The sequence below is a fragment of the Rana temporaria genome, chromosome 9, assembly GCF_905171775.1.
Source record: "Rana temporaria chromosome 9, aRanTem1.1, whole genome shotgun sequence".
NCBI classification, from domain to species: Eukaryota; Metazoa; Chordata; class Amphibia; order Anura; family Ranidae; genus Rana; species Rana temporaria.
In genome coordinates, this window is record NC_053497.1 from 29,880,972 (window position 1) to 29,897,962 (window position 16,991).

The 16,991-nt window shown below is 43.5% G+C and overlaps 1 protein-coding gene across 2 annotated transcripts in view; it reads right to left on the reverse strand.

Annotated features, from left to right (window-relative positions):
• Positions 1-11,841: 11,841 nt before the first annotated feature.
• Positions 11,842-16,991, reverse strand: part of EGFL8 (EGF like domain multiple 8) — a 39,762-nt gene continuing 34,612 nt past the window's right edge. For both annotated transcript variants that reach the window (XM_040323046.1, XM_040323045.1), the window contains exon 9: positions 11,842-12,026. In XM_040323046.1, the coding sequence (XP_040178980.1) occupies positions 11,977-12,026 (50 nt within the window). In that variant the 3' untranslated portion in view covers positions 11,842-11,976. The remainder of the gene's footprint in view (positions 12,027-16,991) is intronic.

Genomic DNA, 16,991 nt, shown 5'->3' on the forward strand with positions numbered 1-16,991 from the left:
AAAACTGTTGTTTTTTCATGAATAATTCCTTTTAAATATTGTACCTGCTGGGTGTCTATAGTATGCCTGTGAAAACGTCTTTGAGAAACCGGGTAATTTATTTCAGGACTAAAACTTTTATTCCAATGATACATGTTCCCTGGGGCAAGACCCGGGTTCTCAAAGACGTTTTCACAGGCATACTATAGACACCCAGCAGGTACAATATTTAAAGGAATTTTTCATTTTTTTATTTTTTTTATTTAAGCATCATAAAAATCACTGCTCCAGGAGCAGTGATTTTAATGATGCTTAAATTAAAAAAAAATATAGCTGGGTACCTACAGTATGCCTGTGATAACGTCTTTAACCACTTAAGACCTGGACCAAAATGCAGCTAAAGGACCAGGCCCCTTTTTGCGATTCGGGACTGCGTCGATTTAACTGACAATTGCACGGTCGTGCGACGTGGCTTCCAAACAAAATTGGCGTCCTTTTTTCCCCACAAATAGAGCTTTCTTTTGATGGTATTTGATCACCTCTGCGGTTTTTATTTTTTGCGCTATAAACAAAAATAGAGCGACAATTTTGAAAAAAAGCAATATTTTTTACTTGTTGCTATAATAAATATCCCCAAAAAAATATATAAAAAAAAACATTTTTTTCCTCAGTTTAGGCCGATACGTATTCTTCTACCTATTTTTGGTAAAAAAAAAATCGCAATAAGCGTACATTGATTGGTTTGTGAAAAATGTATAGCTTTTACAAAATAGGGGATAGTTTTATTGCATTTTTATAAAAAAATAAATTACTAATTGGCGGCGATCAGCGATTTTTTCCATGACTGCAACATTATGGCAGGCACATCAGACAATTTTGACACATTTTTTAAAATGCATTTTTTACTGTGAAAATGACAATTGCAGTTTGGGAGTTAACCACAAGGGGGCGCTGATGGGGTTATGTGTGACCTCATGTGTGTGTTTACAACTGTAGGGGGGTGTGGCTGTAGGTGTGATGTCATCGATTGTGATTCCCTATATAAGGGAACACACGATCGATGACAGCGCCACAGTGAAGAACGGGGAAGCTGTGTTTACACGCGGGACTCCAGCAGCGATCGGGTCCGCGAGTCCCGCGGCCACGAAGCTTCGGACTGGGTCGCGGGTGCGCACCGCGGTCCCGCGACCCACGGCTGGGCATTTTACAATCACGTACAGGTACGTGATTGTGCCCATCCATGCCATTCTGCCGACGTATATCGGCGTTAGGCGGTTCTTAGGTGGTTAAATAGCAAAATCACCTGCCTGCCAGTAAATTAGGAAGAACTGATCTAGCTAAACTATACAGTGTATAAATATATGTACAACACCTGGGATGTATATATATCCTCTACACACTGTAACATTAACTGACTAGCCTGCCTGCCTGCCTGCTCTATCTACCTGCAAAAAATTACACTCTCTCTGTCCTCTCTGTTAACTGCCGCAACACACTACACAAAGCCGCCTTGCCTTTTATAGTGTGGGGCGTGTACTAAACCCCCTGAGCCATATTTGGCCAAAGCCACCATGGCTTTGGCCAATTATGGCTCTCCATTTTTTGCGCGCTGTGATTGGCCAAGCATGCGGGTCATAGTGCATGCTTGGCCAATCATCAGCCAGCGATGCCGCAGTGAATTATGGTCTGTGAAACGTAACTCGAATTTGGCGCGAACGACCCGTTTTGTTCGTATTTTGACGAACGATCGAACATACGATGTTCGAGTCGAACTCATCCCTACTTGTCAGTAAAAAATGGGCCCGTCAGTCAATTTTTCATATTTTGCCAGTAAAAAAATGCTCCAGGAGGTTGGCAACACTGATTGTAACCCCCTATGTCTGCTATGATCATTTTTTCTAAGGCATGCTCTACCTCTGTATCACCAGAAGAGGGCAGTGCTAATCTGAAGTGAATACTGTCAACTTACACTTACAAGTGCAGCAAAGTGATGACCTGAGAGCTTTCCATCCACAAGGACCTACTTTAGTGGCTTCATTGGAAACATGCTTCCAGCCGTGCCGCATCAGTATGTAAAATTTAGCCCAGTTTAAACTGCAATAATTTGTATGTCTGATTGATGCGATATGCAAAATGTTTAAAGGTGTGAGACCTTTACCTCTTATGAGCTACTAAAATTTTAGCTACATATTTTTTTATTTTTTTGGTTGTTTTGGTTAAAACTGTGAATGGTAAATCTTCTTCATGGTTCTTTATGCAGTTTGCAGTCTGCTCATGTGTCTGAATTAGTCTACCTTATACAAGGCCATCTTTAACCACTTAAGGACCGGACTGATATGCTGCTAAATGACCCACGGGGTTTTTACAATTCGGCACTGCGTCACTTTACCAGACAATTGCGCGGTCGTGCGACGTGGCTCCCAAACAAAATTGTCGTCATTTTTCCCCCCACAAATAGAGCTTTCTTTTGGTGGTATTTGATCACCTCTGCGGTTTTTATTTTTTGCGCTATAAACAAAAATAGAGCGACAATTTTGAAAAAAATTCAATATTTTTTACTTTTTGCTGTAATAAATATCCCCCAAAAACATATATAAATTTATTTTTTTCCTCAGTTTAGGCCGATACGTATTCTACATATTTTTGGTAAAAAAAATCGCAATAAGCGTTTATCGATTGGTTTGCGCAAAATTTATAGCGTTTACAAAATAGGGGATAGTTTTTGTTTTTTTTTACTACTAATGGCGGCGATCAGCGATTTTTTTTTTCGTGACTGCGACATTATGGCGGACACTTCGGACAATTTTGACACATTTTTGGGACCGTTGTCATTTTCACAGCAAAAAATGCATTTAAATTGCATTGTTTATTGTGAAAATGACAGTTGCAGTTTGGGAGTTAACCACAAGGGGGCGCTGTAGGAGTTAGTGTTCACCTAGTGTGTGTTTACAACTGTAGGGGGGTGTGGCTGTAGGTCTGACATCATCGATTGTGTCTCCCCTATAAAAGCGATCACTCGATCGATGCGCCGCCACAGTGAAGCACGAGGAAGCCGTGTTTACATACGGCTCTCCCCGTTCTTCAGCTCCGGGGAGCGATCGCGAGGGGGTGGCTAGAAACGAATAGCTGCGCCGTCGTCCCGGATCGCTCCTGAAGCCACGGGAACCGCCGCATGTACGGGGGGGTCCTGATCGGACCCCCGACCCACGTCTAGGCAGGGACGTACAGGTACGCCAATGTGCCTGTCCGTACCATTCTGCCGACGTAAATGTACATGCGGCGGTCCGGAAGTGGTTAATATTGATTGGACCCCAAGTAAAACATTTCTTTCGCCCCCCCCCCCCCATGGTTATAACTTTTGCGCAAACCAATTAATAAACACTTATTGCGATCGGTCCCCGGAGCTGAAGAACGGGGAGAGCTGTGTGTAAACACAGCTTCCCCGTTCTTCACTGTGGCGCTGTCATTGATCGTGTGTTCCCTAATATAGGGAAACACGATCAATGACGTCACACGTCCAGCCCCACCCCCCTACAGTTAGAAACACAGATAAGGTCACACTTAACCCCTTCAGTGCCCCCCTAGTGGTTAACTCCCAAACTGCAATTGTCATTTTCACAGTAAACAATGCATTTTTAATGCATTGTTTGCTGTGAAAATGACAATGGGCCCAAAAATGTGTCAAAATTGTCCGAAGTGTCCGCCATAATGTCGCAGTCACGAAAAAAAACGCTGATCGCCGCCATAGTAGTAGAAAAAAAATAATTAATAAAAATGCAATAAAACTATCCCCTATTTTGTAAATGCTATAAATTTTGCGCAAACCAATCGATAAATGCTTATTGCGATTTTTTTTACCAAAAATAGGTAGAAGTATACGTATCGACCTAAACTGAGGGAAAAAAGTTGTTTTATATATTTTTTGGGGATATTTATTATAGCAAAAAGTAAAAAATATTGAATTTTTTTCAAAATTGTCGCTCTATTTTTGTTTATAGCGCAAAAAATAAAAACCGCAGAGGTGATCAAATACCACCAAAAGAAAGCTCTATTTGTGGGGAAAAAAGGACGCCAATTTTGTTTGGGAGCCACGTCGCACGACCGCGCAATTGTCTGTTAAAGCGACGCAGTGCCGAATCGCAAAAAGTGGCCTGGTCATTGACCAGCAAAATGGTCCGGGGCTTAAGCGGTTAAGCGCCATGACTTGTGAGCATCTTGGGACCCCATCCTGATAATCAGTTCTCTTTTCTTGCCTTAATATTACGGTCTTGGCCTCCTCGCCTTCGTATGTGAGATGCCAGAAGTGTTTGCACCTGCTCGTGGGAAGTGGATGACGAAGACATCCGTAGCTTGGCCTCTGTTCCCTGCAGATTATTGTGTTTAGAGTGGAGGGAAGGGTGGTGTAATGGTCAGCAGCACCTTACATGGCCACCGCCCAGCCTTTCCCCAGCTCAGGAAGGGAGGAGAGCCTCTGTCAGCTCCTTGATTTCATTCTTATCACAGCCCAGCACATGGTGAGAGGGAGAGAGGCAGGAAAGGAGCCAGAGAGGGGAGGCTTGTGACCAACCCGAAGGCTGAGAGGGAGAGGAATAAAGCAGCCTTGTGTCTTCCAGATGTGTCCAGAGACGTCTGTAGGAGGCAGAGAAGTGGGGTCACATATCCATACAATGAGGCAAATATAGAGGGAGAAAAGAGGGCGAAAAATATGAAACAAGCCAGGAATTCCATGAAAGGGGGAAGAATAAAGAAGACAACCCCCCCCCTCCCCCCCTTCGGCCAAAACTAAAATGATAGAGGACATGGGGGAGGAATGACAATCTGAGCTGAATTAATAATACATACACCGCCTTGAAAAAGTATTCATACCACATTTGGTCACGTTACAACCAAAAACGTAAATGTATTTTATTGGGATTTTATGTGAGAGACCAACACAAAGTGGCACATAATTGTGAAGTGGAAGGAAAATGATAACTGGTTTTCAATTTGTTTACAAATAAATATGTAAAAAGTGTGGCGTGCGTTTGTATTCAGCCCCCTTGGGCCCCTTTCACACTGGGGCGGGAGGTGCGGTGGCGGTATATCGCCGCTAAAAATAGCGGCGCTATACCGTCGGAATTGCAGCGGGATTCGGCCGCTAGCGGTGCGGTATTAACCCCCGCTAGCGGCCGAAAAAGGGTTAATACTGCCCGCAATGCGCCTCTGGGAAGGAGCGGTGAAGGAGCGGTATACACACCGCTTCCTCACCACTCCAAAGATGCTGCTTGCAGGAGATTTTTTTCTCTCCCGCCAGCACATCGCCTCAGTGTGAAAGCCCTTGGGTTAAGGTAAAATAGGAGGGCCAAGTGAACCCTCCAAACGTCCAATCCACACTGTAATGTTGCTGAAAAAAAAATATCCCACTGTAAATGAGATTCCGGATAAGAGTTCAAAGGTGAAGATTCCTCGCACCCATATTCCACGGTGACAAATAAACACAGCACCCAAGAAGGAGTGATAAGGGTTATGGAAAGAATTCCTCCACCAGTATATTACTGCCGCTTACCAGATTGTTAGATCTCTTGTGCCTTGGGCTTTCACATTGAGAAGGCTGGGCAGGAGTTTTTCAGGTGGTATTTAAGCGCAATTTTTAGCGCTAAACCACCTGAAAAACGCCTCAGTGTGAAAGGGCTCTTATACACCTAACTAACATCTAGTGTAAACATGTGCGTTCCTGTTAGTTCGTAACGAATGGATTTTTGTATGAATTTGTTATTATTCATACATTCGGATCAATTCGAACATTTGAAAAGCTGAAAGAACCAAAATACGGAATTACGAATAAGAAAAATAATGAACAAGCGAAAATACGAATGTATGATTGGACAACCTTCTAAAATACAAAACACTGAAACAGCAAAAGAACGAAAATGACATCTATAACAAACGATTTGCATTCCGTATTTTATATCCTTTGTCTGTTCGTATTTTCATTCGTATGTTCGTATTTTCACTTGTGTGTTTTGTAAATCCGTTTCTTTGTCTGTTCGTAAATCGTTCTTTCGAATGGGCACTGGGCAGTGTAGTGAGTGATGTATCTTACTTAATATCTTAGCCAATCAGCTTATCTTTTTTGTGCTGAGTCACATTGGACAGTGTAAAGCCTCGTACACACGATCAGACTTCAAACAAAAACTTGCGTCTTACGAAATACGAACGGGTTCGAATAGGAAAACTCGCGTCTTACCAAATTACGAAACTAGACGAAACAAAACAAAAAAAAACTTTTTTTGTTGTGCACATGTCTAATCTAATGGAACCAATTGCCTTCAGAAGTCACCTGATTAGTAAATAGAGTCCACCTGTGTGTAATTTAATCTCAGTATAAATACAGCTGTTCTGTGAAGCCCTCAGAGATTTATTAAGAACCTTTGTGAACAAACAGCATCATGAAGACCAAGGAACACACCAGACAGGTCAGGGATAAAGTGGTGGAGACGTTTAAAGCAGGGTCAGGTTATAAAAAAATATCCCAAGCTTTGATCATCTCACTGAGCTCTGTTCAATCCATCATCCGAAAATGGAAAGAGTATGGCACAACTGCAAACCTACCAAGACATGGCCGTCCACCTAAACTGACAGGCCGGGCAAGGAGAGCATTCATCAGAGAAGCAGCCAAGAGACCCATGGTAACTGGAGGAGCTGCAGAGATCCACAGCTCAGGTGACAACTATTAGTCGTAAAACAAAATATATAAGCTGCGCTGAATAAAGTGATGTGTCAATTTAAAAATGATACGTGAATAAATACATATTCCACAGTGACAAATATACACAGCACCCAAGAAGGAGTGATAAGGGTTATGGAAAGAAATCCTCCACCAGTATATTACTGCCGCTTACCAGATTGTTAGATCTCTCGTTTGGGGGGTGCCCCTGGAAGACGTCATCTTTGACGAAACGGCGTAGGGAGGAGCGGCGTGCTGACGTCACCACGTAGTGTGCCAGTCCCGGAAGCTACGGGCTGTGATCGAGAGCCGGCCGGCCCGAATTGTGTATTGAAACGCTAAATACCATCAGCATAATTGTAAGTGCAATGATATCGCTTTTTACTAATAAATTCTTTTAAAATTGAGTTACACTATGGAACCATCTTTCGTTCTTCTTGTGGGAAAAAATGAACATTATTATTACTGCAGACATCCGGGTTGGAAACTTTGGTGTTACCCTGTCATCAAGGTGCAGGGCTGGGGAAATAGCCACAAGCGCATACGATCTCCCTAAACAAGAGATCTTACAAGAGGTAGAACAAGCACGTGTGCATGTAAACACACACATCCCTGTCCTGTTCTGTGAGGAAAGACAGATCGTGACTTCCTAATAGCTAGAAACCGCGATCTGTAATTTCCTCTAGGTCAGTCCCCTCCCCCCACAGTTAGAAACACACTAGGGAACACAATTAACCCCCTTAATAGCCACCCTGCCAGTGACATTTTTACAGTAATCGGTGCATTTTATAGCACTGATCACTGTATAAATGCCAATGGTCCCAAAAATGTGTCAAAGGTGTTCAATGTGTCCGCCATAATGTCGCAGTCCCAATAAAAATTTGCAGATCGCCGCCATTACTAGTAAAAAATAAATAATAATAATAATAAAAATTCTATAAATCTGCCCCCTATTTTGTAGACACTGTGGGCCAGATTCACAGAGAATTGCCCAGGCGCAGCGTATCAGCGTTACGCTACGCCGCCGTTCCTTACCTGGCATATTTTGAAATTCAGAAAGATTTCGCGCCGTAAGTTACGGCGGCGTAGTGTATTTTTCGGCGCGTATTTCAAATTGGGCGGGTTGGGGGCGTGATTCATTTAAATGAAGCGCGTCCCTGTGCTGATTGAACTGCGCATGCTCTGTTTTGAAATTTCCCGCCGTGCTTTGCGCGAAATGACGTCGCACCAGCGTCATGTTTTGAAATTCGACGTGAGTTACGTCCTTTCCTATTCACAGACGACTTACGCAAAAAAAAAAAAATTTAAAATTGGACGCGGGAACGACGGCCATACTTTAACATGGCAAGTCTATCTATACACCTCATAATAGCAGCTTTAACTATACGCCGGGAAAAGCCAACTAGCGACGACGTAAGAGAATGCGACGGCCGCGCGTACCTTTGTGGATCGCCGGAAAAAGCTAATTAGCATACCCGACGCGGAAAACAACGCAAACTCCACCCAGCGGGCGCCGAAGTATTGCACCTACGATCCGAAGGCGTACGAAGCCGTACGCCTGTTGGATCGAAGCCAGTAGCCGTCGTATCTTGGTTTGAGGATTCAAACTAAAGATACGACGCAGCATATTTGAAAGTACGCCGGCGTATCAGTAGATACGCCGGCGTACTTCTTCTGTGAATCTGGCCCTATAACTTTTGCGCAAACCAATCAATAAACGCTTATTGAGATTTTTATTACCAAAAATATGTAGAAGAATTCATATCGGCCTAAACTGAGAAAAAAATTACTTACATTTTTTTTTTTAAATTAGGGATATTTATTATAGCAAAAGAGACAAAATATTGTGTTTTTTTTTTTTCTAAATTGTCGGTATTTTTTTGTTTATAGTGCAAACAATAAAAAATCGCAGAGATGATCAAATACCACCAAAAGAAAGTTCTATTTGTGGGAAAAAAAGGACATCAATTTTGTTTGGGTATTGCATCGCACAACCGCACAATTGCCAGTTAAAGCGACACAGTGCTGAATCGCAAAAAATGGCCCGGTCATTGAGCAGTCAAATCTTCCAGGGCTGAAGCGGGGTAAAGCTAAGCCTTAAGCATTAAAAATATATTTCTGAATAGCAACAAAGGATATAAATCTACTTTGTGTGCACCAAATGCCTTTGCGACCCTAGATATTACCTAAAAATAGCAGTGACATCATCACTGTACATAGCCCGTGCAGAGCTGTGGGAGGAACCCAGCAGGCCCCACCCACTACAGGCCGTCTGCGGAAAACTACAAGAGGAGGCGGAGACAACCTTCTGCACAAGGAGAGAGAGCAGCAGTGAGCGGTCTTTATTACAGGAAGCTTGTGAACAGAGGCAAAGTCTCATGCCGCGTACAGACGGTTGGAATTTCCGACAACAAATGTTCAATGTGAGCTTGTTGTCGGAAATTCTGACCGTGTGTAGGCTCCATCGGACATTTGCTGTCGGAATTTCCGACCCAAAAAATTGAGAGCTGGTTCTCAAATTTTCCTACAACAAAAGTTCTTGTTAGAAATTACGATCGTCTGTATGCAATTCCGATGCTCAGAATCAATCCGACACATGCTCGGAATCATTGAACTTAATTTTTCTCGGCTCGTCGTGGTGTTGTACATCACCGCGTTCTTGACAGTCGGAATTTCCGATAAGATTTGTGTGACCATGTGTATGCAAGACAAGTTTGAGCCAAAATTCCGTCGGAAAAAAATAAAAAATCCACGGTTTTGTTGTCGGAATTTCCGATCGTGTGTACGCGGCATAACACTGGATTATAGAAATACACAAAGCACACCAAGGGGTCTATTTATAAAGTAAAACAGATATGTGACATTGTCCAAGCATTCATACAGCCGTCATGGATAATCCCCATATGTATTGTAATATGTGTATTTCCTATGATCATAAGCTCCATCCAGTGGCCATAATGTGTATTTTCCTCATTGATGTATTTCAGGAAAATACTGCATTATGGCCGCTAGATGGAGCATAATGATCATAGGAAATTACCATATTAGGAAAATTACAGGAATTGTTTGTGCAGACATTTGCACAGCAAATTATTTATAACTATAACCCCCCCCCCCCAAGATTCAAGTACAATACATATGCCTCTTGTATTTTGGCAATATTTACTTTCAATATGCAAATAAAGGCACATTATACCTGCAAGAAAAGCTGTCCTTTCTCCTTTTGCTTCCTATTGGTGCTATTATGCAATCATAGTGATGGACAAATAGGGTAATGTGGTAAGGATAGACATCTAGAGGTACCGTTGCAAGAAAAGGTATGTGAACCCTTTTGGAATGATATAGATTTCAGCACAAATTGGTCATAAAATGTTATCTGATCTTCATCTAAGTCACAACAATAGACAATCACAGTCTGCTTAAACTAATAACACACAAAGAATTACATTTTACCATATTTTTATTGAACACACCATGTAAACATTTACAGTGCAGGTGGAAACAGTATGTGAACCCCTAGACTAATAACATCTCCGAAAGCTAATTGGAGTGAGGTGTCAGCCAACTGGAGTCCAATCAATGAGATGAGATTGGAGGTGTTGGTTACAGCTGCCCTGCCCTATAAAAAACACACACCAGTTCTGGGTTTGCTTTTCACAAAAAGCATTGCCTGATGTGAATGATGCCTCGCACAAAAGAGCTCTCAGAAGACCTACGATTAAGAATTGTTGACTTGCATAAAGCTGGAAAGGGTTATAAAAGTATCTCCAAAAGCCTTGTTGTTCATCAGTCCACGGTAAGACAAATTGTCTATAAATGGAGAAAGTTCAGCACTGCTGCTACTCTCCCTAGGAGTGGCCGTCCTGTAAAGATGACTGCAATAGCACAGCGCAGACTGCTCACTGAAGAAGAATCCCAGAGTGTCAGCTAAAGACTTACAAAAGTCTCTGGTATATGCTAACATCCCTGTTAGCGAATCTAAGATACGTAAAACACTAAACAAGAATGGATTTCATGGGAGGATACCACAGGGGAAGCCACTGCTGTCCAAAAAAAATTGCTGCACGTTTACAGTTTGCACAAGAGCACCTGGATGCTCCACAGCAGTACTGGCAAAATATTCTAAGGACAGTTGAAACCAAAGTTGAGTTGTTTGGAAGAAACACACAACACTATGTGTGGAGAAAAAGAGGCACAGCACACCAACATCAAAACCTCACCCCAACTGTGAAGTATGGTGGTGGGGGCATCATGGTTTGGGGCTGCTTTGCTGCATCAGGGCCTGAACAGATTGCCATCATCGAAGGAAAAACTAATTCACAAGTTTATCAAGACATTTTGCAGGAGAACTTAAAGTGGAGGTTCCCCCTAAAAAAAATGTCTAACAATACATTCGGAAGACTGCTTACACTGCGGGTAGGCTGGCTTTTTTTTTTTTTTTTCGTACATACCTCGATATCGCCGTTTCATCCCTCGGCTTCCGGGTATGATTCTTGTGGGGCTGGGCGTTCCTAGTTGATTGACGTTCCTCCGACCGACGCATACTTGACGTCACGACTTTCCGACAGAAGCCGAACGTCATTGCGCAGGCGCCGTATAGAGTCGGCTCAATACGGCGCATGGGCAGCAACGTTCGGCTTCTTTCGGAAAGTCCTGACCTCAACCCGATTGAGATGCTGTGGCATGACCTCAAGAAAGCGATTCACACCAGACATCCCAAGAATTGCTGAACTGAAACAGTTCTGTAAAGAGGAATGGTCAAGAATCACTCCTGACTGTTGTGCACGTCTGATCTGCAACTACAGGAAACGTTTGGTTGAAGTTATTGCTGCCAAAGGAGGTTCAACCAGTTATTGAATCCAAGGGTTCACATACGTTTTCCACCTGCACTGTGAATATTTACATGGTGTGTTCAATAAAAACATGGTAACATTTAATTCTTTGTGTGTTATTAGTTTAAGCAGACTGTGATTGTCTATTGTTGTGATGAAGATCAGATCACATTTTATGACCAAATTGTGCAGAAATCCATATCCTTCCAAAAGGGTTCACATACTTTTTCTTGCAACTTTATGTGCATTGGTGTCGGTATTGTAAGTCCTCCATTAGGGAAATGACTCTTGTGTAAGAAAAAAATTAAGAAACACTCCTGGGAATTATACAGAAATAGTTTTTTTTTATTGATTACTGTAACGTGACAAAAAAAGGAATAACAGGGTTATAAATAGTAGACGGGGACATAAATAAATTGGTCCAAGGGGAATATAAATAAATTGAGGAGCTCTGTGATATTAGCGTTTCAGATCTACGGGCATCTCTATCTCATTACTGCGACAGGAACCTGCAATGAGAAAAGGACAACAGATTACTTATGTAGCAATGTCATATGGTACACACCAAACAGACAATATAGGCAAAGATGCCAACCGTGCCAGATTTGGCGGAAAAGTCCCACATCCTAGACCAGGGTTTCTTAACCAGGGTTCCTCCAGAGGGTGCTAGGGGTTCCTTGAGCAATTTCTGCTTCTCAGATAGTTAAAAAGATCAATGGTGTCAGTGGGAACCTATCTGTAAGGGGGTAATTCTTCCCAATGAACACAAGGGTTATGCCTTGTACACACGATCGGAATTTCCAATGGAAAAAGACAGAGGGACTTTTTCCATCGGAAATTCCAACCATGTGTATGCCCCATCTGATTTTTTCCATCGGAAATTCTAAGGAATTCCGTCAGAGTTTAGATAGAGAACATGATTTATTTTACTCCGATGGAATTCCGTCGGAATTCCGATGTGATTTTGGCCGGACAAAAGGTTCGCCCGTGTGTACAGGGCTTAAGGAGCATTCTCCCCACTGACCATCACACTAATGTGTCATGAGTTGTAGATATAGTAATGGTTAGCAAGGCTTTCCTGAGACCAAAAAGTTATTTCAAGGCTTCCTTTGTGCTGAAAAGGTTCAGAAAGTCAGTCTTATGCAAACGATCGGAAATTTCTGACAAGAAAAGTTCGATGTGAGCCTTTGGTCGGAAATTCTGACCGTGTGTAGGGCCCATCGGACTTTTTCTGTCGGAATTTTGAGAGCTGGTTTTCAAATTTTCCGATGGGAAAAGTTCTTGTCGGAAAATCTGCTCGTCTGTACGCAATTTCGACTCACAAAAAAACATGCATGTTTTGAATCAAGCAGAAGAGCTGCACTGCCTATTGAACTTAATTGTCTTGGCTCGTCGTACGTGTTGTACATCACCGCGTTCTTGACGTTCGGAATTTCCGACAACATTTGTGTGACCGTGTGTATGCAACACAAGTTTGAGCCAAAATTCAGTCGGAAAAAAATCCACGTTTTTTTTGTCGGAATTTCCGATCGTGTGTACGCGGCATAAGACCCGTGTCCAGATGAAGCTGTGTCCTGGGCTGTGTCCAGAGATCACAGCATTACCCTATTTGAGTTGATGAATATGTGCAGTGATTCAAAAAAAGGGTATTAACTAGGGAAATGTGGCTAAAGCCTCGTGCACACGATAGGTTAACCAGAGGACAACGGTCTGAAGGACCGTTGTCATAGGTCAACCGATGAAGCTGACTGATGGTCCGTCACGCCTACACACCATAGGTTAAATAAACGATCGTGTCAGAACGCGGTGACGTAAAGCACAACGACGTCCTGAAAAAAACAAAGTTCAATGCTTCCAAGCATGCGTCGACTTGATTCTGAGCATGCGTGGATTTTTAACCGATGGTCGTGCCTACTAACGATCGGTTTTGACCTATCGGTTAGGAATCCATAGGTTAATTTTAAAGCAAGTTGGCTTTTTTTTAACCTATGGTTAAACAACCTATGGGGCCCACACCCGATCGGTTTTGACCAATGAAAACGGTCCTTCAGACCGTTGTCCTCTGGTTAACCTATTGTGTGTACAAGGCCTAAGAGTTGGTGGTTCATGCATTTTTGGGGAGAACCACATCTGAAAGTAGGTGTAATATGGGAATGACCATCCGGGAAGTGGGCATGTCAAGTGTGAGCCATGGGCGGGGATGACGGTGTCTTAGTAAGTATGCATAGAGGAGGAGAGAGAGAGTTAGGGTCCTTTCACACCAGCGGACCGTTCGTCCGTTCATTACAAGTCCGCCGACAGCTCAGCGGGGATCCCCGCTGAGCTTTGGCGGACACACGGAGCGGACCCAGAAACGGTCCGCTCCGTGTGAAAGAGCCCTTATGCCTTGTACACACAATCAGATTTTCCGTCAGGATAAACTCTGACGGATTTTTCAGACAGAATTCCGTTCAAGCTGTGTTGCATACACACTGTCACACCAAATTTCGACCATCAAGAACGCGGTGACGTACAACACTACGACGAGCCGAGAAAAATGAAGTTCAATGCTTCCGAGCATTCGTTGACTTAAGTCTGAGCATGCGTGTTTTTTTCTCCGTCGGATTTCCCTACAGACGAATGGAATTTCTGATAGAATTTTTTTCCGTCAGGAAAAAAAGAAAACATGTTCTCTTTCTAAATTCCGACGGAAAAAAGTCTGATGGGGCACACACACGGTCGGAATATTCGATATAAGAATTCCGTTGGACTTTTTCCATCGGAAATTCCGATCGTGTGTACAAGGCATAAGAAGGTGGAGAGGTGGAAGACAAGATGGAGTAACAATCAATACAAATTGGCACAGGGGCCACTTTTCCAGCACCAACCTAGGCCTCTTAGGATATACCAGACTTACCCACGCCTCCGTCACCGCTGAAGAAGTCCCCGCCCATAGAGGACGTAACGCGTACGGAAGGAGCGTCGTGACGTCACCCGCGGCTATCACTTTGCTCAATATACACGCTGTATACATCGGCACCGATCGTGGTGCCTTCATTGTGAGTGTTTTTTTCTCTTTTATTACGATTAAATCGTTTATAAAAACGGAGAGCACTATGTTTTGGCATTTGTTTATTACATGACCTGGGATGACCTATCGGTTTCTCTGTGACGTCTCTACTACTGCTGGATTTGCTGATATTTACACATAAAGCACATTTGACCCTCCATAATCAAAGGGTCCAGGTGGTGAGGTGAGAGGCCATTTCATGTGGTGGTGGATGTGTGTCTAGCACGTGTGAAGTTATCTACACAGTCATCTGTCTGTCTACATTGGCCCTCACTGGAGGTGTACTGCGATTTTATGGACTTTCTATTCATTTTTTATTATTTTATTTGAGCGCTGCACCATCTGTATTTGTTAATCTTGGGTACCAAATGGATACAATCAATACATATTAGTTGGGTATACTATATATACAGCATATTATAGAATAATGGCTTCCATTTGGTACTCAAGATTAGTCAGGTATATCCTAAGAGGCCTAGGTTGGTGCTGGAAAAGTGGTCCCTGTGCCAATCACTCAATGAGCAAAAATTAGTTTGCCAAAATCACGCCACAGATTCCTAGTGCTCGCTGCCTGGCATCACTTGGTTACGGTATCTTTCCGGTTTCCCCTTACTTCTCAACTGCCCTAAAAAGGAGAAGTGCCCATGTGGTCGGGGAGCGGGATCCCAGCACCCACAACCTCAACCAATATTTCGTATAACTGGTCCATGAAATCCCAGAGGGCACATATGTAGCTTCAAAGTATGCACAATTGGTATGTCCGCATAGCTCCAAACAGTCCCTCTTTTTAGACCAAGTCCCTCTTTCCATCTTAGGCCTCGTACAGACGACCGGATCTATCCGCTGGGATTGATCCGCGGATCAGTTCCAGCAGATAGATCCGGTCGTCTGTACGTCCGAGCGGACATTTCCCGGCGGATAAAAATCCAGCCGACGGATTTCCAGAGGATAAAAATTTTGTAGCATGCTACAAAATCTATCCGCTGGAATCCAGTCCAGCGGACTGATCCGGTCGTTTGTACAGACTCACCGGATCAGTCCGTCCGCTCCCCTCCCTCGCATGCGTCGTAATGATTCGACGCATGCGTGGAAGTATTTACATTCCAGCGTCGCGCACGTCGCCGCGACGCGTCACCGCGGATGTATTCCGCGCGGATTTCGATCTGATGGTGTGTAAAGCCATCAGATCCAAATCCGCCAGAGGATTTATCCGCTGGAAACGGTGTGTACAGGGCCTTAGTTGTCCCTCATTTTTGACCAGATGTATAGACCTTTTTTTTTTAAATGTACTATTTATCAAAAGTAAGTAAATAAACCCAACCTCTAAGGCCCCATTCACACCTGAGCATAGCGTTTTTAGGCAGAAAGTCGCGCAATTTTACAGTGATTTTGCTGTGATTTTTGTGGCGTTTTTTCCTGCAAAAGTAAGTAAATAAACCCAACCTTTTTTGTGGCGTTTTTGCCGCAAAAGTAAGTAAATAAACCCAACCTCTAAGGCCCCATTCACACCTGAGCATAGCGTTTTTAGGCAGAAAGTCACGCAATTTTACCACGATTTTGCTGTGATTTTTGTGGCGTTTTTGCCTGAGCAAGCTTCAAGCTACAAAATGCTCAGGTGTGAATGGGGTCTAAATCAGTGGTCTCCAAACTGTGGCCTGGGGGCAAGATGTGGCCCTTTCCTTGCTTTTATCTGACCCTTGGGGTAATATTTCATCTTCTGACACAAACATTGGGGCATAATTCCCCCCCCCCCACTAACACCAATGAGGGGGTATAATTAATTCCTCCCCCCCCACTAACACCAATGAAGGGGTATAATTCCTCCCCATGACACCAGCGATGGGGAACAGTTCCTCCCAATGACACCAATGATGGGACACCATTCCTCCCACTGACACCAACGATGGGGCATAATCCCCCCCCCTTACTGACACCAACAAAGGGGTATAATTCCTCCCCATGACACGGAAGATGGGGCATTGTTTACTCCCACTGAAGTTGAGACATTTTCTACCTCCATGGACCACAGTACGGCCCCTCTAAAGTCTGAAGGCCAGTAAACTGGCCCTTTCCTTTGTTTAGAAAGTTTGGAGACCCCTGCTCTAAATTATTGCAGTTGTTAATATGAAAAGCTGGTATAAATGTTTTATATTTTCAACCAACCATCTTTTGCATATTAATTCCTCATGGTCCACGTAATTGGGGACATGGTATTGGTGTGGCCTTTGCTTACCTACTTTGTACTACATGGTGCCCCTCTTTCCCATCTCAGTAAGTCCACCCAGGGCCATCTTAATAGCATCTTGGGCCCCTGGGCAAAGTAATGCTCTGGGGCTGGCTGGGCCTGTAAGGGGCCCTGGGGGGGGGGGGGCTTACAGGTGTAATGCACCAAAAAATGGGAGGGGGGCCAGCCGGGGCCCCTAGA